Below are 26,686 nucleotides of genomic sequence, written 5' to 3'. Positions count from 1 at the left end.
ATGTGTTTAGTTTAAGATGTCTACTGAATAGCCAATTTGAGATGTCTGTAAGGCAGTTGGAGCTGCGAGATTAGAGATCAGCAAAGAGGTTATGACAGGATAGGTAGATTTGGAAATAATCTGTATAGAGATGATAATTAAGTCCATGAGAGTTAATGAGATCAACTGGTGAAGTAGTATAGAGGGAGAATGGAAGAAGGCCCAAGAACCCTATGGGACACCTACAGTCTGAGTTTGATCTAGAAGAGGATCCAGCAAAGGAGCTTGAGAAAGAGTTGGTCAGATAGGTAAGAGAAGCAGGAAAGAGTGGTATCCCAAAAACCTAGGGAGAAGAAAGTATCAAGAAGGAGAGAGTGTTCAACAGTGTCAAAGGCTGCAGAAAGATCTAGGAGAAGGAGAATTGAGAAAAAGCCATTGGATTTGGCAATGAAGAGATTGATTGTAACTTTCAATGGAGCAGTTTTACTGTAATGATGAGGTTGGAAACTATATTGTAAGCCATTAAGAATGAGAGGACATGAAGTAGAGGCACCTATTGGCTATGATCTTTTCAAGGAGTTTAGCCTTAAAGGGCAGAAATTATAGGATGATATTTATCAAGGATGAAAAGATCAAGTGAGGATTTTTTTCAGGATGAGGGGAGACCTGGCATGTTTTTAGACAGTAGGAAAGGAGCCAGTAGACTGAGAAAGGATGCAACCTGTTAAAAGAGATGATACAGAATAGGATCGCTTGAGTGAGTAGATGGTGTTAGTCATGGTAAGGAGTAAAGCCACTTCTTCACGTGAGATAGCAGCGAAGGGGGAGATAGTGGTAGAAAACATCTGAGTGATAGGAGATGAGGATGAGGGATTGGTGTGAACTCCAGTTTTTTCTGGAAAATATGAGGCAAATTTCTCAATTAGGGGTGCGGGGAAAGGGGAAGCCATGGGAGATCTGAGGAAGGTTGAAAAGATTTGGAAGAGCTGCGAAGAGTGAGATAGTGTATTGATAAGAAAGTTAAAGAATAATTTGCATAACAGCAGTCAGGGCCCAGCTGAGGTTGTGTAACATAAATTTTTAGTGTACTCAACCAAAATGATTGCACGTGTGATTTTCTACACATTTGTTCAGCAGTACACGTGTAGAAGCAAAGGGGGCAGATGACGGGAGTTATCTAAGATCATGACCTTGTGTGTTAAGTATGAGTGTGAGAAATTGAGGATGACTTGAGAGGATGGTGGTGTTGACAGCAATAGGCAGGCATGAGAGACTAGACACCGCACAGATGTTCGCAGTAGAAGAATGTTAGGAAGTCATGAACTTATGTTTAAGGATAGAAGAACACGAGGAAGAATATTCTTTAGGACGAGAATCTAATACTTAATGAGCAGAAAATCTTTTCTCATATATATTGATATCTTCATTAGCTTTCATAGTTTCTTTAAGTCAACTTTAAGAATTCCTAAACACCGAGATTTAGGTGAGTATGTCTATGTGGCTAAACCGTGAGGCTGTTAAAGAGCTTACTTATTTTTGATAATTCCAGTATTAATTTACTTGGAGAATCCTACGTGAATTCGTTGATTTTCATGTGCTTTAGTTTCCCAGTCGATAAGATCAGAATATTACGAAGGTTAATGTATTAATGAACCTGTTATAACATCTCCGAGCAAGTGTCACGAAAACAATAGACGTGGCATCTTGTTTGAACCGTCATTTGGCGCTCCCGCTGTCTTTACTGCCTTTTTTTCCTCCGATATTAAAGCCCTGAAACCTGAATGCAGCAATGCAGGTGAGATACCATTAGAGTTACAGGAAGAGTTCTAGCTTCAGTCTGTGAATCTCTATGCAGTGCCTTTGTTAAAAAACAAAAACAAAACACTGTATAAATTAGGCACTCAATTGTAATGTTCATTTAGGGCACATGCATCTTGTGGCTTCAGTATTTTGTACTAAGATGCAAAAAATTCTTTTGGTGTTAGAGAAATTGATAGTTGAATGGGGCTGAGTGTCCCAAAGGTATTTTATCCAAGTTATACAGATATCTAAAGACAATGTCATTTTTCAAATCCCACCTAAATATAGCACAGAATTAGAGCGATACTGGTTATGTTAGATAATGATTTGTCTACACCTCTGATCTGATGGCTCACTAGAATCATTGTTGAATATGACAGTTATCATTTGAATTGATGGCCTGAGGGTTCAGGATGCCAGCAGGACAGTCCATGTGAATTCTTCCATCTCATCTCAGCAAATTAATGGGAAAGGTTATTATATATAAAAAGACACACTCTGCCATACATAGGAGCAATTCTCCAAAATAACTAAGTCCTGGAACAGATAACTTCAGACTCTGAAGTCCATTGTTGGAATAGTGCATCTTGGATCTTAGTCAAAATACGACTAATGTATTAGCAGAAACCTACATTTGACATTAACTAGGAAACTTTTTATTTTATTTTTAATCATTACTGCCTCCATTTGTACAGTTTAGGTATTACACTTGGTGTTTAGTCGTTGGTTGATGTTCACTTGTTTTTAAATATCGTATTGTCCAGGTGTACCTAATGTCTGATTTCTGGTTTTTCATTTACCTTTTCAAGTCTCCTTCGCTGCTGCCAGAAATAATTAAGACTGATGTCCCCATTTACTTATGCCATTTAGCGAAGCCAAGAATATAATTTGTTTGCATAATTGTGGATCTCCATTCACTACCTCTCAAAAAACAAACATAAATGTCTTTCATACTGTCGGGAGATGAGTTGAATAGTCATGGGTCGTTGAAGTAAATAGATGTAGAGGACGAAAACAAGAAAACAAACCAATAGTAATATAACGTGGATTCGGATCTCTGTGCAGTTCCTTAATGATGGTTCTTGTACCATGTACCCAAACTTCCCAGAGGGAATAGTACAGCAGTGTGAATCCCACTTAATAAGTATCTGTGAAGAAAATGGCTGACTGAACCACTGAAGAAGAGTTCTCTTCATGGCATTTTATCTCATGAATGCAACTATTGAAACAGTTAGGTCACTTTTCTCACTTATTATTTACACTATTTCTATTTCACGTCAAACCAGCAGGTATTTCCTGAGTGTTGTGTGCGAGGTCCTGTACCAGCTACTGTGAAGAGTAAAAAGAAATGTGAAACGTAGGCCTTGTATTCAAGGAGCTGAGCTTGATTAGGTGCTTACAATCTAGCTTTACTTGAAAATAGGGAAGATCAGGTGGCGTGTTCCACTGTAATGACAAGCAGACGTCCAAAGGACTGTACTCCTTGGCCTCTACCATCTTAACAAACATGTTTAGCTTTAAGATATGCTAATTTCTTTTTCATGTTTTATTAATATCAGATAGTATTAAGGAAATGTTGAAACTTGGTTTTCTCATTAGGATTTTGGTTATTATTGATTCCTGATCATTATTTGCTGAAATGAAGCAGATAAAGTTCATAGTTAGTGTATTTGAGATTGTGAATATATACCCAAAATGCAATTTCCTGCAGTCCTAGTTACTTTTAACTCCAAAACACTTTGACCTAGAACATCCCAGATAATTAAAACAGAAAGCGAATTTTGTTATTTTGTTAAATATATGCAGTTAATTTCATAGCTTTCTTCATTATTTCAAGAAAATGAGAATTTCTTTCTGTTGTTCAGCTCCTGTTTTAACAAAGAACTTTTAGGAACGTTTTGGTTTTTAAGTATTTGTTTTGAAAGCCCCCATGCTAATAGTACCTAATCTAGATGTTTACGTTAATAGCTAAACCATGGGCTTCTTATATAGAACCCTGAAAGTTTTTACATTTACCTGACTGTAAGTAATGTGCTCATTATCCAGGTATCCATCAGCTGTCTAGTTTCCAGTTTAACAGGTGTTCCCATACAGTTGGAGATTTGATTGATCCTGATAGTGAGCAGAGGTCTCTTTGTTCTCTAGTGCAGTATTACACATGTATGCAGGGATAGTGCTTTACATTCTGCTATCTTTACTATATGTTTCTTTTTAATACCCTCTACACTTTTGTACCAGTCATAGATCCCAGTTTTATATCAGCTGCGCTTGTCATTTTGACCTTGATCTGTTATGGTCTGTTATGATAACTCCACCATGGACAAGGAATATTTTATTGAAAGTTTAAATGTTCCGTGAGTGATAAAAAACAGCATCTTTGTAGCTTTTGAAGAGCCAAGTTATTCAAAAGTGGTTGCCACAGCTACCACCATCCCCATATACATAGTTCTTTAAGGTTTGCCAAACTCTTTATGTATTATCTCATTTAACCCTCACGACAATCCCATGATGTAGGTTCTGTAGAGAGGTTAGGTGACCTGTTTACAGGTCACACATCTGGTAAATGTCTGAAGCAGGATTCGAACTTGGGTCCTCCTGACTCCCATGTCCAACACTACGTCCATTGCACCGCCTCCCTAGACTTAACTACAATTTCTCTGTATCTCAACTTACTCTGTATATATCTTGAATGTACATAGCTGTTTTGCATGTTTTCTCCTGTCAAGATGTGAATGCCTTGCGGACAGGGACTGTTCTTGCCTTTGCTGTGTTCTCAGAGCTTGACTTAGTGGCTGGCACATGTTAGGCACCTAGTATCAATGCTTCTCAATTTGACCACTGTAGCTGAGAGAGCTGGTAACTTAACTGCAACTTATACCTTTTAAATTGGGCTCCTTTCCCAAAAACAAACATCAGATTTTTTGTTAGTAATGCAAAAAATAGAAGAATTAGTAACTGATAAATACTGCTGATTAACTCATAAATATTCTAGTGGATCTATGTTCTTATCAGTGTATTTTATTCAGCCACACAGATGGCAGCCCATCTGTGGTTGCTTTTTCTTCATGACCTTGATCCATGTCATCCCATTCTTCACGATGTCATCTAATAAAAGAAAAACCCCAAATATCTTGATTGGCGTATGAAGTATGAGCCCATAGCAAACTTGATAGAAGTCCATTTAGACTCAGCAAAGTATGAGGAACATTACTTTGTGCATAAAAATCGTGCTTTGACTTATCTTCTTTTTAAAAGTAAATTCTTACATTGTTGTTGACTGATAAGAAATTAACTTTTTCCGTTTTCTTGTTTTTCTTTTGCTAATAGTTTTGAGAGTTTGTCTATAAAAATGGAAAAACATTTTGCAAAAATAGTGTTGTCATGTTGAAGTAATTGTGAATTCATCATTCTTATTTCACAGGAACAGCTACTTAAGATCACGATATAAAACTCCCTAAACACAATGACCAGTAACAACAGTCATAATGTCACTCTGCATTTCACATGGTAGAAGTAGTCTGGGCACTCACATTTTCTTATTTGGTGGAAAGACTGGAACTCGGGTTTGCGGAATCTGTTTTATGTATTTGAATCTCACCTGGTGAATGGGAATGGTGTGTGCTTCAGTTGTTAAGGGAACACCACAGGAATGGAAGGGGGGTATGGAGCACTCGTAAGGAGGCTTGTCTTTTGGATTTGATTCAGACAAACCAGTTCACTTGTGACACGATCTCTCCGTGTGGTTGGTTTCAGGGGGGATTTGTTCAATTTCCCACGCACTCAAGAAGTGGAAGATGAAAAAATGGAGGATGAACCTAGCCCCTGGCCATGCCAACAACAGCCCATCAAGCACACTGCTCATGTTGAGGCCCCTGTTCCCTCAGCCGCACAACAACAGACTGTTACACAAGTGCCATCCAGTCCAAAAGGAGACACTGTGGAGATGGATGTGGTGGAAGAATCCCAAACCAGTCGGGATCAACACGGTAAAGTCTTGTGTGCAAGCCCAGGAACACGAGAGGAAAGCACTTGTCCCAGCACAAGTGACAAAGAAGTACAGACAACAGAACATTCCCTTTGGGCTCCAACTGTTGTTTCAGTAGCAACACAAACCTCGAAAGGAGCGTGTGAACAAGTAGAGGTGGGGACCAGCACGGCTGACCAGAACCTTGGGAGACAAGATGCTAAGGTACAGACTGAGAGGAGGAATGCTGAGAAACCTGCAAATGTCTCAGGAGATGATACCGACTCTTTGCATAGCCAGGTAAGAACAGGCCTGGGCCTTCCCTGGGATCTTCTCAACTGTGTGATCTACTGGTTAATAATCATGTATTAGTCAATGGAGAAGATGAGACTTTGACAGTACAGGGCTATGTTTCTTACTGAGCACCAGGGAGTCTCTCAAGAATGGAGATGGAGGTGGAGTGGGAGATATTAGAGCTATAACTAATCTGTAATGTTACAGGGAAAACGGAGTAGTATTTGAGTTTAAGTAGATCTCCTTTCTCTTGAAAGAGAGGGTTAGGTGAACAGTCTGCACTTTATTTCATATCATATATGAAATATTTCATAATTCATACTGTGGCCCTTGATACCTTCCTGTCCCTTCCTCACCTATCAGGACTTAGTCTAGTTCCTAGGAGTCCTCTTTATGGAGTGTGAGGGAGGACGGAAAGTTGGTGGGAAGGGGTTGGAGGAGGAGCACAATAAGGATAAGAAGAGAAGTTAGGAAGTGAAGATTTGTAGTGGGTGGGAAGGTATCAGGGGCTGATGGTCGGGGCGGAGGAAGAAATTCAAGAATGTAATGAATAGCATGCTAAAAATTGGGTGGTTTTAAGGAGAGAGAAGGTGATATGTTAGATTCACAAGTCAGAAAATAAATGTTCAGGATTTCTTTAGGTGGCTGTGGGATCCTTGGGAGGAAAACAGATGGAAACTGATCTAGGTTCACCTCGGTAAAGAAGTTATGGCCCTCTTCACTTTGGATCTGTTTTGGAAAGGCTTCTTTCTAATCATAAATCCCTCATCAGGTGCTTTCCAGGGTCTCCTGTGTGGAGCTCATTTCATTTACTGATGCCTCTTAAGGAGTAAAGTCCTGTCAGTCGTCATAAGAAAACTTTAGTGCTTGAAATGCCTGCATAAAGAGGTGATGTTCTGAAGCAGCGTATTAGCACTAAGAGGATGGTAGTTTCAACCCACTTTAAGTCCATCAGTCCAGGCACAGGAGATGTTACATATCAGCCTCCTGTTTCCCTGTTTTCATCTTTAAGGTGTTAGTTGAATCTTACAGCTTAATAATTTGGGTCCGTTTTTTGAGCTTTGGCTGTATGTGGGCATGGTGGTTAGAGAGCCTGCCTTGGAGTCAGGAAGAGCTGGGTTCAGTCCCCGTCTGTGACACATTCTAGCTTAGTGACCTTGGGATAAGTCTCTTAGATTCTAAGGATCCTTAGAAACCCTCTAAAGCTGTAAATCAAAAAAGATTTGTTGGTCTGTATGAGTGGAGGGAATTTGTACACTGCATGTTCCCTATATAAATGAACTAATTGGTTCAGATCAAAAAAATTTAATTACTGCTTCTCTTTTCTCACCTAAAATATATTCTAGACTCATGGTTTCATTGGCATAGGGAACTTTCAGTGAATATACCAATTCCAGTGGGCAGCTGTTCTGCAGCTTGTAGGCATAGAGTGTTGCTTGGAGGCCATGGGAAGTTAGTTAAGTGACTTAGGTGTCAGAGGCAGCACTCGAACACAGGCCTTCCTGACTTGGGGCCAGCTTTCTGTGTGCTCTGCCATGCTGTCCCTTTCCTCACGAACATGCAGAGCAGTCACCTGAAAGTCTGGAGATCTGACTTCTGGTCTCAGCTTTGCCCCTGACTCATGTCCTTTTCCTCTTTTGATGCCTTCTCTGTGCTGATAAAGCCAAGGAAGGCTGTGCATTGTGGGTAAGACTGAAGTCTGTTTTAGTGGAAGCTCATTTGCTCCTGTAGTCCTCAGGGTTTGGATTGTGCCCCTGGAACTAAGGTTCTCTGCATTTAAAGAGTGTCTTCTTTAACACTGCCCTCATCCTCCCCATTTATGAGTGAAAAACCAAGCTGCTCCCTCTCGGGCAGGTCTTTTTCCGAGAGCTGTTCATGAGAAAGCAACGTTAGTGTTTTTGTCCTTTCCTCTTTCATCTCTGACTCGTCTGTTTTTATACGGCTGTCACTTGGCTTCTCCTGAGTGGGACAAAGTGAAGACTTCTCATCTAGAGTGGATCAGCCCCTAGGCCTGAGTTTCTAAACTTCAGACACTTGCCACTCATCTCCCCTTGTCTGCTTAACCCATTTCCTTGTCACATTGTACAATCAGAACCCCTTGCAGAACAAAGGAAATGTTGGTTCAGTTTCTTTTTCGATTCTTTGCATCGGGAATTTCTGAGAATATGCCACTTGCTCAAAACATTAACCAATAGAGTTAAAGGTTAAGTTGGGGGGAGTTTTGTGGTTTTTAGCTTTACAATCCTGCATCTGCTCTTGTAAGACACCTCCCTGCTCCAGGAAACTGGTGAAGGGACCGCCTGCTTCTTGCAAGAACCACGTAAAGGACTTTGTGTTCATACTTGGAGATGCCTCTGAGTAGTCAGTTTGAGTAGGGGTCTTGCCATCCCACACGGTTTTTTTCTTGTAAGTAGCACAAGTGTTTGATTATAAAAGATGTTTATCATCAGTGATTACGAAATTCAGGTTTGATATGATTTCAAGTTAAAATTTGTCCTGAAGGAATAATAAGCAGCATCTGAAAATGGTCTTCCTCTCAGGATTGTTACCTGGCATTTATGATTGTAAAAGGTATGAAGATGGGTATGTGTTAGGCGTAATATCACTTCAGTACAATTGGGGTTTTAAAAAGGATGGGATAGAAATTTGATAAGTAAGCGATGAAAATACTGATGTCCACAACGTAATGGTAGAGTTAGCTTCTTTGCTTAAAGCTCGAAGGGGATTCTAGTACAGGAAGTTATAGATGTGAAGGAACCAGACAGTCTGAGTCATGGGATTGAGAGATCTGAGGAGAGAGAAAAACCACTTACATTGCTTTAGTAAATATCTCAGTCGAATTTAAGGTGACTTGATCTAATCAGGGTAAGAAGACTGTGCCCACATGGTAGATTTATTGAAGGGATGTGGAAATGCATTCAGCTGAATGATAATGGTGCATTTAAAGTTTCAAGTCAACTTAAATAGTTTAAATTTTTAAGTAAATCTAAATGTAGTTATATTAGAAGTTGTTTTGTTAACTAAAATTGGTTTATGCTATGGAGCAAGCATATTTACAGAAGTATGTGAAAGGAAGCTTATGGCTAAATGTGAAAAGACCTTGGTTTGAGGTCTTGTCATTGTTGCCACTCACGTTCATGAGGGTTTTGTGATAAACTGTAAGTTGTTCTCAACAGAAGAAAATATTTATTGTATGACTTTTGCATGATTTTTGAAAGACCTACCTCCCAAATTTGTATTTGTAAGCTAATCTGTTATAGGAACTTCAGATTTTGGGGGGGGGGGGGGTGGTGGAAGATAAGGGACAAAGATAATGGAGACTAGGAATTTTAAGGCAAAATAAAACCTCTTGGCGCCCCCCGCCCTCCCCCCCTTTTTTCTCCTTTTAAAATCCAGTCATTACAGAAGGACTTCTTAAGAATCTAATCTGAACTGGAGGTGCTCAGAGAAGAGATGTTAACTTTCCATTGTAAAAGGAGAGGAGTTGGCCCCAGCCCCACCCAGGGCCCCTAAGATCTGAAGAGTCTAAAATGATCGCCCAAGCGGCGTGGCTCTTCACTTCTTAAAGGTGTAATCTCCATATAAAATGTAAGCTGCGTATGGAGTCCTGAACCTGGAATTTATTTAGGCGATAATGTCTAGTAATTGATTTTTAGGACAAATTTAAGATTTAAGATGTGAGTCCCGGTAAAATTAGTTCAGATCTTGCTTCAGATGTTTGGTGCCTCTGTGAATACAAGCCGGTCCCTTAACCTTGTTTATGTAGAATGGGGATGATCATAGGAGCTGCCTCCTACAGTGGCTGTGAAGATCAGATGAGATAATGTGAGATAATAACTGCCAGCTGTTGTCAATATAATCTCTTACCTAGTACCTATTTATGAGTAATAATATATTTAAATTTCAGTGTTTGTGTTGGAATCTGTCTTAGATTTCTTAGAGACCCGTTTTCATGTGATAGCTTTTTATTAACATATTTTCCCCACTTCAGGTATGAAATGTAGAAAATATGAATTTATTTCATCCCACATATTTTCCTCATGGCAAGTAAGTTCATTTTCAGCAGTAGCAGCAAAAGAATATATTATGAATGCTTGTTCAGAGTAGCTGAAGAGATATGTGTAATCCTTTTAACTTTAAAGCAGTGCTAGCCAGGGTGAACCGTTCTGAACAAGCATTTGCTCAGTCAGCAAGCATTGATATGCCTTCTCTATGTCAGGCAGGCACCGTACTAGGAGCTAGAAATACTGGGACAAAGACGGTCTGTGCTCACAAGTAGCTTGCATTCTAATGGAGAACATAACTTGTACGTAAATAGGTTATTGCAAAAGAAATACAAGGTAACCTTGGTAGGGAAAGTGCTATTAGCTGGAGGGACTGGGATAAGATTCATGCAAAAAGTGGTGCTTGAGCTTAGTTTTGTATGGATACCATGAATTCTAAGAAGTGGAGGGGTGAGAGGTGGGCAGAACAGTCAGTGCAAAGACATGGGAGTGGGAAATCCAGTGTCAAGTTTGAGGAGCAGAGAGAAGGCCAGTTTAACTGTACTTTAAAGCATGTGGAGGGGAGTGATATGTAATACAGAAAGCTAAGCTGGGACCAGGTTGCAGAGAGCCTTAAATGCCAAACAGAAGAGTTTCTATTTGGTCCTGGAGATTATAGGAAGCTGTTGGAGTTTATTGAGGTGTATGCTGGCTGTCAGAGGGAGAGATGGTAACAGGATTGGAACTGCGCTTTATGAAAAAATCATGTTGACAGCTCTGTGGAGGATGTCTGAGAATGGAGCAAGGTAGGGAGGCCAGTCAGGAGACTGATGGAAGAGTCCTAGTGAGGGATGATGAGGGTTTAAGTAAGCTGTGCAAGTGGGAAGGATGGGATAATAAACATGAGATGTTGTAGAGGAAATGACTATTAGTATGAAATAATGTGATGTTTATATTGAAGATTAATTTATTTGTTTGAATTCTTTAGTTTTTGTAGCTCCTTATAAAATAGGAGTTTTGCCAAATGTACATCAGAGGTTGCAACTTACAAGCTATTAGGATTCGTCCTTGAAAGAAGCTTTAATGTGGGAAATATCAAGGGTTTACAGCTGGAAAGAAAGCTCAGAGGTCATCTAGTCCCCTTACACGTAAGGAAACTGAAGCTAACAGATAAAATGCCTTAAAATACCTAGTGTTGTCAGACCTAGGTTATTTGACTTCAAAGTTGACTCTTTTTACAGCTCTACCAAGACCTTATTTCCCATCACAGAATTCATATTAGAAAGACACCTTATAAAGTCCTTCTGCCTAAGTATAAGACTCATTCCACACTGGAGATTTCATATGGGAGACAAACTAAATGAATGGTGACAATTGAGGGGAAGGTTTTTTTCTCTAGAACCAACACTTCATGTGTCAGCAGTTCATAGTAGAATGAGAAAAATTAAATAAAAAGAAATAAACATTTTTTTAATAAAAATAACATGACATTAGTACGTAGAAGACTGGCATTGGAGTCAGGTAAGCCTGGGTTAGAGTTGCCTCTGACACGTACCAGCCATGCGACCTCAAACAAGTCCTTTTATCTCTCCGTGCCTCAGACAACTCTCTGAGAATATAAATGGCAAGGTACAACTGTGCATGTGAGTGTGGGAGGATTGGGTACCAGGAATTCTCTACATTGATAAAAGCACAGAATTGGATGGAAAAAAAATGGTATGTTTTATATTGTAGTATGAGCCAAGTTTCACTTGGTGTTTTCACATGTTTAGCCTTCATAAAGGCACAAGGTTTTATTTGAATTAATAAATTATTTTTCTTTATGATAGAGCTATAAACAGGATTCTCATTTGTTCAAAATTTGTTTGTAGACATCAACCCAGGTTTTAGGCGTAATACATTCACGGCATGTCTGTTAAGTAGATTATGTACTGAATGTTTCAACACTGCAAGAAATATTGTATCCGTTTCCAGCTGTAATTAATTCACGTAGTTTTACTGCATTCTGATTTCATGAAACCCATCAATTGTGTCATTTTGAATTGGTTGGGTTATAGTTCTATCCATTTGTATTAGTGTGTAAATTATCTGTTCTACTGTTTAAACATTATAGGGAGAAGAAGAATTTGACTTGCCTCAGCCCCCACCTGGCCAGGTCTTGCGTCGTCACATGAGAACTATACGTGAAGTGCGCACACTCATTACACGTGTTATCACTGATGTATATTATGTAGATGGCACAGAAGTGGATCGAAAGGTGACTGAGGTAATAATATACTAGATTTAAGTGACAAATTTCACTCAACAGAATGGTACCTTGGGTTTCTTGTGACCATTCTATCTTTTCCCTATGTCCCCATTATCCAGCTGTTGATGCTTTGTTTTCTGTATGTTTTATATCAGAAAGTAAAAGGGTGAAGTAGCTCCGAGACCTCCGCACGAGCTAAAAGTTAATGATTCCAATTTGTAATCCTCTCCAGTCCTGGTACTGCTGTGTGGCCCTGAACTTGTCCCTTAACCACTCAGTGACCTTTTCTTTTAATGTAGAGATTTAGAAATGACTATCAAACTTTCTCAGGTGTGCAGTATTAATGAGGAGCAGCATACTAAAAATACAGTTTAAAATTTTTATATAACGTTTAAAAACCTTAGTATAGGATCATTGGATCTAAAGTTGGAATGAATCTCAAGAGATCATCCAATCCACCTCGGTACTTTTGTGGACGGCAAAATGGGCCTGGTGGTGGGCAGTGCTTTTAGGTCGCACAGGTACTAAGTCTGAAATAAAACAGGATTGGAATCTCATTTCTTTGACTCTAGATCCACTATCACACTATAATTCATATGCAGGTTGTTATACGGTTTTACAAGGCATCTGTTGTAATCACCCAGTCAGTCAGAGAATCACAGATTTAGATAGAGATGGACGGAACCTTAGAGGCCATCAAGTCCAATGCCCTGATTGTACAGATGAGGAAACAGAGCCTGAGAAGAGGTTAAGTGATTTGTTCAGGGTCACATAGCCTTTATATAAGGTAGAATTTGAACACAGGTCCTCCTGACGGAGGCCAATACTCTTTTCACCACTCTAGGCTGCCTCTTTTCTTCCAGCTTTGGAATGTTGGCAATAGATTGCTTGTGAAATTCTGAAAGTTCATGTTTTTGGAAGCTGACGTAGACTCATCTTCAGGGTTGGTGTAATGTCTAAGTTTTTAATGATCACGTTGCCACTTGTTGCTCTGGTTAAAGTTGTGTACTTACCTCAGAGCTCGGGCTGAAATTGGACATGGTGAAGGAATCGCATATTAGAACCTCTGCTGGTGAGTCTGATTCAGAACCGGAGAAACAGGGCAGGAAAAGTTATTCCTTTTGTATCTAGAGACTCAGCATAGTTTTCAGGTTTTTTGGCTATCTTAAGAATCTGTTAAGAGGTCCATTTATTGAGCCTTTGAAAGAACTAATGCTTTTATGCTCAACTTTTACACGCAGTATGGTGAAATATCATATTAAGGCCTCAAATATATATGTTTGTCTCATAATGACAATAGCTCCCATAGATTTCATTAAGATTTATAAAGCACTTTGTTCATAACAGCTTTGTTAGGTAGTAGTGGAAACATTCTTATCCACACTGTAGAGATCCATTAGCTGAGGCACAGAAGGGGCCAATCCCTTGTCCGCATGTACACACAGCGGATTTTAAGGCCAAGATCTATGTTGTTGGACTGCGTGTTGCTGTTTCTGCTGTTTGGATGTTCATTACCCATATTAGCAATTTGGGGTGATCTTTCCTATGGCAGCTGATCGTTTACATTTCTTCTTCTGAAAAGTATTTGTTCATTTTATTGGGAATGCCTTTTGGTCTTATATATTTGAGTCAGTTCAGTGTGTATTTTGGATTCTTTTTTGGACTGATCCTGTGATTTCAACAGTATGAGAAACTGCCTCTGCAGCTTGACTCGTCTGGGGTCATCCGGCCAATCCGCCTCACAGCGGGGACTGGAACCTCGGTCTTCGGAGCCCAGCTCTGCCCAGCATGCCATGTGTTCTCTCTGTCTGTTGATATCAGACTTGTCAGGAATATTTAATGCAAACCCACATTTGGTTAAGAGTGTGCTCTCCCCTGCCCCTCCTTTCATCCTCCAAGCCACAGTTGTGAAAGAGATCTTCTGTTTTCTAAATGGTTATATGTGGTTTTTTATGTAGGCTGTGGATGTGAGACACTGGTATCATCTGAATTTCTACTTCCTTCCCATTTTTCCATCAGTTTCTGATGTTATTTGCCCAGTTACTGAGTTATTTACCCACTAGTTTGATTTCCTGGCTTTACGGACTGCTAGGCTGCTGTACTTACTTATTTCTGTGTCTGATTGGTATCACTTACCTACCTTTCTCTTTTGAATCAGGACCAAGACAGTTTTCAGGTTTACTTATTTAGAACATAGTTTGTTCTGTGGTGATGCCTGTGTCCTCTTAATTCTTACACTTCCCTGTTATTTTCCACAAGGTTTCAGACCTTTTGTTCTCTTGAGCGATCGTTATTATTTTGTCCAGTTCCATAAAGTACACTGCAGTCTGAGTGATGTCCCAGCCCCGTGGGTGCAGGGCTCTGCTTCCATCTTCTTGAACCTTCCCCACATAGATCTAACAGGACACTTGTGCTGCCTATTGTTGGGACCTCTTCTCAGGTTTTATGCCAGTCGCCTGTCCACCTCTAAGTTACTTTCTTCAGGGATAGGGAGGGAACCCTCACTCTCTGTTTGAAGATTTTCTCTGCCAGTTAAAATTCTCAACCCATGTGCCTGTATCTGTGAGAGCTGTGCTGAGACAGTCTACCACTTCATCTAAGGCATTCACTTGGGTGCTTTTTCAGAAAAAAATAATAGTTCTATATCCAACATTGGATGATTTTCTATTATCATGTTAGTGTTGCTTCAGGAATGAAGAAACCCACATCCTCTTCTAGACTATGGTCACTTCAGATGATTCATTCCTTCTCCCCATACCTGCCCCAGAAAACATGTATATTGGAGTCTCAGGAAGGGCCCGTAGGGTAAGATGTAAGTAACATTGAACTTGGAGTCAAAAGACCTGGATTTGCGTTCCAGCTCCAATACTCACCAGTTGTGTTATCTTGTACAAGTCATCTCTTAGCTCTAAGCCTCATTTCCTCATCTGTAAAATGGAAATATTAATCCTTGTACATCTTAAGAGTAGAAGTAGAAGCCCTTATAGTAACATTTCCTTACTAGATAATAGATAAAGAGGGTTGTCATAGGTAAGAAAACAACAGGAATTATTGAAGACCTTTTTGACTCACCTTAGAGGCCATTGAAGACTTGTGTCATATGAGCAGCCAAAGGACACACTCTTCTATCATTTTAATTCCCCTTAGTGATCACAGAGTAAACTTGTCCCTGTTGTCTTGCCTTAAACAAGGAAACTTAGAGGTCCCTTCATCTTTTAGATAGGGAAACTGAGGTACAGTGAGATTGGTTACATGACTTGCCAAGGACACAGGTAATAAGTGGCAGAGCTGAGGTTCCATTTCAGATGTTCTGTCCAATGCAGCAGGATTTCTTCAACTTCCCCTAGTGGGCATTTGGAGGAGTGTGCATCCTCTTGGAGAATGAAGCTACCTTATGCAGTTTTTTAAATAGGGATCTGTTACTGCCAGTGCTCACCACTGTTGGAAACTAATGTGAGGAGCTGCCGCATATTCTCTGTAAAGTCACACACCAGAAAATTCTTATTTAAGGTATTGGTGTACTGTTGCTGCTGTTAGTCATTTACCAGATAAATGAAGCTGTTGAGATCCTTGTTGTTTGTCCTTCATTCCCAAAGAGGATCATGACATGAGGAGGTGAGATCATGACTTGGATTTAAGTGAATCAGGGCTATGCAAAGTCACCAGCCCCACTCTTTTCCTCTGGAGCCAGGGACTCAACTGGCCAGTTCCAGTTGAACAATGCAGCTTCCTTCCTTCTTTCCTTCCTTCTCTCCCTCTTTCCTTCATCCACATAGGGAATCATACGCTTACTGGTGGGTGCTCTGCCCAAAGGAATATAAATTTTGATCCATGGAACCTGATCTATAGCCTGGTGTTTTTGCTTAAATGTCCTGGTCCAGGGCTCCTCAGAGCAGATTGTCACTGATACATATGTATTTTGATGAATAATATTGTTAATGGTTGCACTAATTAAAATAATACCCTGTTTCATATTCTTTGAATTATTCTTATAGTCAGTAATTATTTTAACGTTTTATCTTTTGGCTTGAAAACTGTATTTCTAACATCCAGTAATACTTAGAGTATTGCTGCTGCTTATAGCAATAAACCGACTAGTTTAAAGATGATCGTCTCCATTTTACACACGAGGAGGGTTAGATTCAAGGGTGAGTCCACGGGGGTGGGGCTCAAGCTTAGGTCTTCTGATTCCAAGTTCAGTGTTGTTTGCCATATGCAAGTTTTTTGCAACTTCTAGCTATATTTTACCTAGCAAGATTTGAGGTATGGATTGCAGGACAGCAAAATAAAGGATTTTGCATTTCACAAAACAAAACTTGTACTGTGTGTATTTTTTTAATATACCTTTTTCAGCAGAGGATGTTTAACATTTTTCTCATGTTGAAAGGGTGTTTATCAGTTACTTTTATATTGTCTGGTACTTGTTTTGTTCTGTTTACGTGAAGGGAGAGAATCAGGGGGTGATGGAAGGAGCCCTGAGGCGCGGCTAGACCCTGGCTCTGCCGCCAGCTCCCTCTGCCGACCTGGGGAGGTCATTTCACGTCTCTGGGCCTCATTTGTAAAGTGAGAGGATTAAATTAGTCTTTTTTATTTGATAGTAATAAGGGTCAAGATTTTTCCCCACATCTTTGATACCTTCACTTAAATATACACCCTGTGAATTGATTTCTCCACACCTTAGAATCTCCTTGACTCTTGCACGTGACTGTGTCTTCTGTGTGCACTTGGTCTATTTCAGGTGCGTGTCCATCTTTGTCCTCTTTAGTTCCATCCGTGTCTTCCCTATGAGCATGTTTGGGATTGTGATACTAAGGAGTTAAGTCTAAGACTCTGCTGCTTTGATGATAGAAAGTTTGGTATAAAAATCCTTGCAGATTGTTTTTCATTTTTTTCTTCTGCTTGTTTTCTTCAATTTTCAACCTTAGACATGATTGGAATGACTTTTGACTGTTTCTGCTTTATGATGTGAAACTACTTGTAATCATCCATAATCCTTTTGATAAGATTTTACAATGAGTTTATGATTTAGATTAGAGTTGCCTTTGGTTGTGCCCTCCCTTTCTCTTTCATTCGTTTTCATTTGCGATCTCTCCCTCTCTCTCCCTCTCTCTCTCTCTCTCTCTCTCTCTCTCTCTCTCTCTCTCTCTCTCTCTCTCTCTCTCTCTCTCTCTCTGTCTCTCTCTCCTAGGCAGTAAAGTGAGTGAAGTGTTCCCTGACTAAGGGACTTTCTGGCATCTTTTGTTCTCGTAGCAATTAGTTTACATTAATTAAACTTCTTTATAAAATAATAGTCATGATAGTTGGAGGTGAGGGGCATAGAAAGGCACTAGTAACTGGAGAGAATCATGAAAAGCCTTGTGTAAGAATTAGTGCTTGAGCCAAACTTTGAAGGAATCTAGGGACACCTAGGAAGTGGAAGGACAGAGGTGTTGTGTGTTCTGGTCAGAGGTAAATAGATGTCATACGGAATGTCACATATGGGAATAGTAAGGTCAGTTTGGCTGACCCACTGAATATATAAAGGGGGGATAACACATAAAAAACCTGAAAAACTAGGTTGGTGCCAAGTTTAAAGGGATTTAAGTGCTTAAGAGAAGAGTTTACATTTTGTCCTAAAGACAAAAGGGAAACAGGAGCTTGTAGACCAGGAACTGTAACCAAAAATCACCAAACTGTACATTCCCTTCCACCATTTGATATTACTAATGATTCGACTGCTAGCCATTTGCTCAAATTCTTGTATGGGTTTAATGAAATATTATCACCCATAAGAAATTACCAATGTGAAGACTTCAGAGAAACTTGGGGTGATTTGAATGAACTGAATCAAAATAAAATGAGCAGAAGTAGGAGAGTGGGTATCACAGTAGCTCCAACAACACCCAGGAGGGCAGCTTGGAGTGCCTGAAGGATTCTGATCAATGCAGAGATTGATCATGACTTCAGAAGACTAATGGTGAGTGTGCCTCATGCTGCTTGTAGAGGAGGGATGAACTAGAGGTGAAGGATCAGGGGTGGCTAGTGTGATGGCTAGGTTTCCTTGGTTGTACTTATTTGTTCCAACGAGGGGCTTTGGAACACTTACTTTGAGAAGTGGGAGAAGGTGTGAGATACGGGGAGAAACATCAGAGCGATACGCAGAAAGAAACAAGTTCAGAAGTGGACAGAAACAAACAGCAGTTTTGTTATTATCTTGTTAAAATCTCTCTTATTTGATTTTTAAAAAAAGTCCTTTTTTAAGTTCTTCCAAGAACTCTTTTTTTGGGACCATTTGACGTTTCTCATTAAAATAGGAGTGGCTTTTTTAGCTCCATTATCTTCTTCTCAATAGTAACCCAGATCTTCTCTATCCCCATTGTAATCATCTGTGCTTGAGTTCTTTCTCCTTTCTTTACTTATTTCATTCATTTATTGATTGTTTTATTTTGTTGTTAGCCGCTGTCAGTGCAATCACGTTCTAGTCCCAAGGTACAGGGAATGCTGCCCCAAGCCTCGGATCTTTCCTACTGTTACATGGGACCCACCCTAGAGCTCTTCTCTCCACTCCTAAGCCACACATGATTTTGCTCCCTCTGGTTCCTCCGGTGGCTGTAAACTATAGCTGTCATTTCTGCCCTGGAACTGAAGCCAGGTATTCTGCTGTCCTGCAAGTGCCCACAGCCAACAGGGTCCCTGCCCCTTGCTACTGCAGTCACTAGGTGTGTGCTAGCTCCTCCTCCTTGCAGCCAGTCTGGGACACATCTGGTCAGCACAGCTGTGCTTGGTGTCCCTTGGCAGTAGTAGGTCCTTTAAGGTCCTATTCAGCTTTCAGACACCCCCACCCCACGCCAGAACAGGTCTTAAGATGAAAGTTTCTAAAACTGGGGCTACTTCTTAGCCCAGCTGCGCCCAGGACTTGTTTGTGAATTTCTGTGTAGTTGGCCTGGAGATGTGCGCTTTACTTAGGTGGGACCTCTGCTCCTGGAGGTTGGGTCTTTCCAGGGGTCTTCTCAAATTGTCTTAGGAGATCGCACAAACAGAGCCAATGCAACCAGGATTAGAAGGGAAGCAGAAAACTGGGAAAGAATTTTTACAACTAGTGTCTCTGATAAAGGCCTTATTTCTAAAATATACAGAGAACTGAGTCTAATTATAAGAACATATCATTCCCCAATAGATAAATGGTCAAAGGATATGAACAGGCAGTTTTCAGAGGAAGAAATTAAAGCTATTTATAGTCGTATGAAAAAGTGCTCTAAGTCACTATTGATCAGAGAGATGCAAATCAAAACAGCTCTGAGACACAACATCACACCTATCAGATTGGCTAACATGACAAAACAGGAAGATGGTAAATGTTGGAGAAAATGTGGGAGAGTTGGAATAGTAATTCATTGTTGGTGGAGCTGTGAGCTGATCCAACCATTCTGGAGAGCAATTTGGAACTATGCCCAAAGGGCTACACAAACGTGTATACCTTTGATCCAGCAATACCGCTAATAGGTCTATATCCCAAAGAGATCACAAAAAAGGGAAAATGTACAAAAATATTTATAGCACTTCTTTTTGTGGTGACCAGGAACTGGACCTTGGGGGGATGTCCATCAATTGGGCAATGGCTGAACAAGTTGTGGTAGATGAATGTAATGGAATACTACTGTGCTATAAGAAATAATGAATAGGAGGACTTCAGAAAAACCTGGAAAAACTTACAGGAACTGGTGCTGAGTGAGGGGAGCAGAACCAGGAGAACGTTGTGCACAGTAACAGCAACAATGTGTGATGACTGACCTTGACAGACTTGGCTCTTCTCAGCAATGCCAGGGACCTAAGACAACTCCCAAAGACTCGTGATGGAAAGTGCTGCCACATCCAGAGAAAGAGTGATGGAGTCTGAATGCAGATGGAAGCAGACTATTTGCTCTCTTTTGTTTTGTTTTTTTCTTTCTCATGGTTCCTCCCATTTATTCTAATTCTTCTATACAACATGCCTGTTGTGAAAACAGGTTTAATAGGAATGGATATGTAGAGCCCATGTCGTATTACAGAGAGAGAGGAAGGGAAGAAAGTGAAGAAAATTTAAAACTTACGGAAGTGAATGTAGAAAATTTAAAATTAATTTAAAAAATTTTTAAAAAGAAAATTAAAAAAAATTATCTTAGAAGAATAATTGCTTTACATCCCGTCTTTATTTCTGCTGCTATCAAGTGATCTTCTGTCCTTTTTTGTGGAGGAAATTTGGAGAGCCAAAAGTTTTCTGACCTATTTTGCCATCTTCCCAGAACCCTCTCTTTTTAAATCCTCTTCTTTTTAAAAAGAGTCCTTGTGATCTTAGACTAAAACCCAGTTTTATAATCTGAATCTTTTTTGCCATTTTTAAGTTTTGGTGTCACTCATTTTAACCTAATTTGCCAGTTGAAATGCACTGTCTTAATATCATTCCTCAACTTTGTTTTCTCTTTTTTCCTTCCAGGAGGCTGAGGAACCAGTGGTGGAGTGTCAAGAGTGTGAGACTGAAGTCTCTCCATCACAGACAGGCGGCTCCTCAGGAGACCTGGGGGACATCAGCTCTTTTTCCTCGAAGGCATCCAGCTTGAACCGGATGTCAAGTGGGGCAAGCAGTGGCCTCTCAGTTGCACAAAGCAGTAGCAGCTCAGGGAAGGGAGCTGGTCTTGGCAAAGGGAAAACAAGTGCAACAGAATCTGCAGATTTTGCCTTACCCAGCACACGTGGAGGCCCAGGAAAACTGAGGTGCAGATATTGTATCCAGAGGTAGGGACATGGGCTTAGTGTGGGATGAGGAGGCTGATGTAACTTATGGAAAGGGGAATGATGGGAATGGCAGAAAGAGAGTTCGGAAGATTTTCGCCAGCCCTCAGCACCCCCTTGCCCCAGACTAAATGAGTTCTCTTTTCCTCCCTTGCTTTTGGGTTGTTACAGTAGGTGTTGCTTCTTTAGGGTACTTTTAGCTGATCAGTTAAGATACTGCTGGAGGATCAGTGTGAGCCTGTCACTCTCGTTCTGCTGGCAAAGTACCTTCCTTCATAGGCCAGAGACCCTGATGGGCTCCTAGTAGCAAATCATAGGAGGTATGTGAATATTAGGAATATGATGGACATGATGGGGGTGTGCTATTCCTGTGACTCTTTCCCTGCTTCTTAGGAACTGCCTTGGAAACCATAGAATCATAGAGATGTAGATGGAAGGGACCTTAAGAGTATAGAGTTCAAACCACTCATTTTTCAGATGAAGAAACTGAGGCCTGAGAAATTAGGTTCTTTACCCAAGTTCATACAGATAGTAAGTAGCAGAGCGAGAATTCAAACCCAGATTTTCTGATGCCAGATCCAGAGCTTTCCCACTGCACCATGCTGCCTTTCTCACTTCCAAAGTCTTTTGCTTTTATGAGAAGTAAAACAGGTTTGGGGTGATGACTTCACACGGGTTCTTTACTTTCTAATGCAGATTCTGTCGTGGACAGGAAGGCAAGACAAATAGAAGGAGGTTTGCTGAGTTTGAAGCTTGTGCTCAGAAGATTGATTAGGAGGCATTTAGCTTCATCATAGACAAGAATAAAGCTCACTGTTTTCCTCCTTTCTGTTTTTACTCCCTTCCATTTCATGATTGAGATGTGACTCATACGCTAGCTTATCACTGAATTAGGGGCTGGTACGTGTTGACCAGGCCTGCAGCCTGGCATGAGAATTCCCTAATAGGTGGCCTCCGACTAACTTGCCTTTGTTCTGCAGCGCTAGAAAAGGGGTCACTCAGATAGGGGCATCGGTGTGTGAGGAGGATGGCGATGCCGGCCTTGGCATCAGACAGGGAGGAAAGAGTCCCGTCACACCTCGCGGCAGAGGACGACGGGGCCGCCCTCCTTCTCGGACGACTGGCACCAGGTATTTGGGCAGTGTGAGATGTGCTTCGTTGGGTTTTTGTTCATTAAAATAGGAGGAGGAGAGAGTAGTGTATGGGGTGCCAGGAGAGAAGAGGGGATGGTGTAGGGACTGCCAGATGATGTGAGTAAAGGTGAGAGCAGCTGGAAGACCAGACTCATGACTTCAGAATCCGTGGCTGATCATTCCGCTCCTTCTCTGAGGCAGGGAAATGAGAAGTTAATGTGCATCCTCCTTAATTCATTCATCTCATTCTCACTTCCTCATTCTACATTTCCTTTTCAGAGAAACAGCTTTGCCTAGCCCTCTTGGTGTCGAGGATATCTCAACAAGTGTCTCGCAGGAGGATAAACCCTTCACTCGCATTGTACCCCGTATGCCAGATGCCAACAAACGAGCAGATGGCAGTACTGGAGGTTTACGCCGTAGCGACTCTCCAGAGATTCCTTTGCAGGTTGTTGCTGGCCCATCTGATGGCCTCGACTCCTCCTCTCCAGGAAACAGCTTTGTAGGGCTCCGCGTTGTAGCCAAGTGGTCCTCCAATGGCTATTTTTATTCTGGGAAAATAACACGAGATGTTGGAGCTGGGAAGTATAAGCTCCTTTTTGATGATGGCTATGAATGTGATGTGTTGGGCAAAGACATTCTCTTGTTTGAGCCGATTCCGCTGGAGACAGAAGTGACAGCCCTTTCGGAGGATGAATATTTCAGTGCAGGTAATGAAAGGAGCAAAGTTTTTAATAGCTCAGTGTGTCCTTGGATACGTGGGGTGCTTTCATCAGTTACTGAAAAGTCCCCCCAACCTGACTATTCATTAGGGTCCGGTCAGAAATCATTCACCCAAAACTAGCCGCTCTGATTGCTTCCTTTTTTATTTACTGTCTGTCTTGATAAAACCAGACAGATGACTGCAACTGAAATAAATCAGATAAGTAACTGTTCCTAGGAAGAAGTTGTACTGATGCCTGCGGGTGTTCACATGTATGCAAAAGTGCACATACCCAGTTTTGTCTGGTTTGAGGAACTGGCTTTCTGTCCTCACTCCTTCCCCTCCAGGGTACAAGTTTCTGAGGGGTAGCAGTGAGAATCTTTTCTGCTCTATGCCTTTCATTGTTTCCTCTTTCTGAATTAAACTGGTAGTAAGATATTGTTCATTTGTTACTTAGAAACAGTTTACCTTTCTCAGAGTTTTTCTTTTCCTTTAGATGATGAGGAAAAAATTATTTTGTTTCTGAGAACTCAGGCAATATTTTATGATTAGGAATCTTGAGTTTCTATTGCTTGCTCTTGTCAGTCTGGAGCAGGCTTGCTCATCTTATGGTTCTTGATGGCAGGGCAGTTTAGAAAGATGATGTCTAGTAAGAGTTCCATTTTTAAAAAAATTTTGTTCTGTGACTGAAAGAATTCTACCAAATATATGAAACAAAACAAACACCAAAAATTTGGTCTAAAATATGTTCCAGATATATGTACCAAATTCTGAAAACTTGGTTTTAGGTACGAAAATAGCTCTTGTAGGTCCGCGTTTAGCTCTTTGAACACCAAAGATATATTGTCTCCAGAATAAATCCTGGAGAAAATAATTTAATTCGATCCCTTTGAGCTCTCAGAATTATTTCTACAAGTCAGTACCAGTGGCTTGTTTTTTAAATTCTTTTGTTTCTTTTTTAAGTCTATGAAGTATTATGTAGCTCTTACTCTGGCTGATTAATTCTTGACTTGCTGGTGTTTCTTTTAAAACTTGGGATTTCTCTTGTTGAGTTCTGTAGTTTTGTGGAGCTCAGGAAGGATTGTAAAGAAATTTATGCTGACGAGCAGAACTCAGTCTTACTTTCTCTCTCTTGTTTCTGACATTTGTCTCAAGCCTGTGATACAGGATTCTGAAAGTCGGCTCCTTGGGTTTCAGAGGTTGGTTTTTCCAGCTCTATAGTGGAACACAGGCCGGTAGAAAAGAACAAAACGGGTTCTCCTGATCATGGGTTTGAGGATGAGGTGGTGTGAAGAATCCTTTGTTAGAAACCCTGTTCTCCAATTAACATCCCAACAACCAAGCACGATTGGCGTACGCTTACAGGCTTATTGACAAACCAAGGATTGTTATGAGGGTGTTGAGGATTTCACAGAGCTTGGTTGTGATAGAATCATGATTAGAACCCAGATCTCCCAGTTTCTGTTCATACTCTCTCTTTATCCTAAGAAACTGGGTCAGAATTAGAGCAATGGTGTGTTTTTTCCCTTTTGTTCTGATTCTTCTTTCACAACATGACTAATGCAGAAGTGTGTTTAACATGATTGTACATGTATAACCTGTATCAGATTGCTGGCTGTCTGGGAGAGAGAAAAATTTGCAACTCAAAATCTTACAAAAATGAGTCTTGAAAACTATCTTTACATGTAATTGGAAAAAGTACTGTTAAGAAAAAAAAAGAAAAGGAAAAAAAGAATTAAAACAACGAGACTAAGAGGAGAGTGAGAGAGGAGCAAGCAGGAAAGACACATTTCTGCTTCGTACCAGCTTGTCTCAGTTTCCCCTTTTCTTCAGGTGCCCGCCCACTCCAAATCTGAATGTCAGGTATATACTTCCCAAAAAAAACAAAATTAAAAAGGATTAATGAGTTACATCAGCTACTCTACAGCACATCGTAATTTCAAGAGAACTATTAGAGCCATCAAAAAGCCAGCAGTGTTTGGCTTGAGAAATAACTGGTGGCTCTTACCCCAGAACCCTCTTTCTGACGCCCTCGAACTTTCCTTCCCCCAACTCCAGTGCGGTAGTGGGATACACTTTGGCTGGTAATACACTAGCTGTGACAACTCGTGTGTAGTCATAGCCCAGCTTTCAAGTGTTCGAATCAGCTGATTTAGGTTCACTGGGCAGAGCACAGAGTGGACACAAGTAATGGACTACGTGGGATGGCATCACTGACCACAGCTTTCCTTTATTTTCTTCCCACGCGTGGTAAAAGGACACAGAAAAGAATCTGGGGAATTATAATACAGTATTGAAAAAGAGGGCCAAAGGAAATGGTACAAGCGAATGGCAGTTATCTTATCTTTGGAACAAGGGAACAAACTGAGGGAGCAGTATGGGCTTGGTCCATATGAGCCAGTAACACCCCTCACCAAGGCCGCAGACATTAGCTTAGGTAAGATCGGTGTTCTCTGCAGCTAATCTCAGGAAGCCTTGTCAAGCCTGTATTAAAAGGCAGTCTTTTGGGTAGCTTGATTAACTTTGTTATTGTTGTATCCACTTGTGGCTGATTAGATGGAGATCAGGTGCATATTCCTGGGCCACTGTCTGTTCCTGTACCCTTCCCGGAACCTTCTAGTAAATCGTTTTAATTAGATCTATGTTTACTTTGTCTGAGATCAGGACTGCTATCCTTGCTTTTTTTTACTTCAGCTGAAGCATAATACATTCTGCTCCAGCCTTTTACTTTTGCTCTGTGTGTGTCTCTCTGCTTATAAACAACATTGTAGGATTATAGTTTTTGATCCACTCTGCTGTCTTCTTCCGTTTTATGGGAGAGTTCATCCTATTCACATTCACAGTTCTGATGACCAACTGTGCCTCTTTCTGCCCATCCTATTTTCCCCCTTGTTTGCACTTTTCTCTCACCTTTCACCCTTTCCCTTCTGACCTGCTATGCTTCTGACCATCACTTTCCTCAATCTGCTCTCTCCTTTGTATCAGCTCCCTCCCTTTTCTTTCCACTTTTTCCTCTTACTTCCCATAGGGTAAGCTAGATTTCTAAAACCAGCTGTATGTATATCTTATTCTCTGTTAATCCAGTGAGATTAAAGTTCAAATGATATTTGCCCCCCTTGGGGCCTCCCTCACACTTCTCTCTGCTGTAATAAGTCTTTATGCCTCTTCTTGTGATGTAACTTATTCTGTCCTACCTCCCCCTTTCCTCTTCTCCAAGTACAAGTTTCACCCCTTAATTTTTTTTATCATCACATCAAAGTCAGCTTCTACCCACATGCTCTAATCTATGTGTGCCTCTTCTAACTATCCTGATAAAGATGCATCTGTCAGGAGTTACAAGTGTCACCTTCCCATGTAGGGATATAAACAGTTTAACCTTAATGAATAGCACTTTTTTTCTTTCCTGTTTACCTTGTTATGCTTCTCTTAAGTCTTGTAGTTAAAGATTGAATTTTCTGTACAGCTCTGGTTTTTTTTCTTTTCATCAGGAATAATTGACAGTCCCCTATTTCATTGAAGGTCTGTCTTTTCCTCTGAAAGATTATGCTCAGTTTTGCTGGGTAGTTGATTCTTTGTTGTAATCAAAGCTCCTCTGCCTTCCAAAATATCCTATTTCAAGCCCTCTGATCCTTTAATGTAGAAGCTGCCAAGTCTTGTGTAATCCTGGCTGTGGTTCCGTGATATTTAAATGATTTCTTTCTGGCTGCTTGCAGTATTTTCTCCTTGATCTGATAATTCTGGAACTTGGCTACAATATTCCTTGGCGTTCTCATTTTGGGCTTTCTTTCAGTAGGTGAGTCTTTCAATGTCTGTATTACCCTCTGATTCTAGACA

At 40.6% G+C, this 26,686-nt stretch overlaps 1 protein-coding gene across 13 annotated transcripts in view; it reads left to right on the top strand.

The window, feature by feature from the left end:
- LOC140513776 (TP53-binding protein 1-like) overlaps positions 1 to 26,686 on the top strand; it is a 115,773-nt gene that overhangs the window by 76,035 nt on the left and 13,052 nt on the right. For 10 of the 13 annotated variants that reach the window (XR_011970348.1, XR_011970347.1, XR_011970349.1 and 7 more), the window contains 5 exons: positions 5,533 to 6,043; positions 12,134 to 12,286; positions 20,721 to 21,019; positions 21,997 to 22,146; positions 22,429 to 22,859. Coding sequence is in view for 10 of the 13 variants with exons in the window: in XM_072623773.1 (XP_072479874.1) it covers positions 5,533 to 6,043; positions 12,134 to 12,286; positions 20,721 to 21,019; positions 21,997 to 22,146; positions 22,429 to 22,859 (1,544 nt within the window). In the remaining 3 variants the exon portion in view is untranslated. The remainder of the gene's footprint in view (positions 1 to 5,532; positions 6,044 to 12,133; positions 12,287 to 20,720; positions 21,020 to 21,996; positions 22,147 to 22,428; positions 22,860 to 26,686) is intronic. The other 3 variants (XM_072623772.1, XM_072623779.1, XM_072623770.1) reach the window with 2 other exon arrangements.

The sequence above is a fragment of the Notamacropus eugenii genome, chromosome 7 (genome assembly GCF_028372415.1).
Source record: "Notamacropus eugenii isolate mMacEug1 chromosome 7, mMacEug1.pri_v2, whole genome shotgun sequence".
Classification (NCBI taxonomy): Eukaryota; Metazoa; Chordata; class Mammalia; order Diprotodontia; family Macropodidae; genus Notamacropus; species Notamacropus eugenii.
The sequence above is the reverse complement of the archived record's forward strand: the minus strand, read 5'-3'. Positions and strand labels throughout refer to the sequence as shown.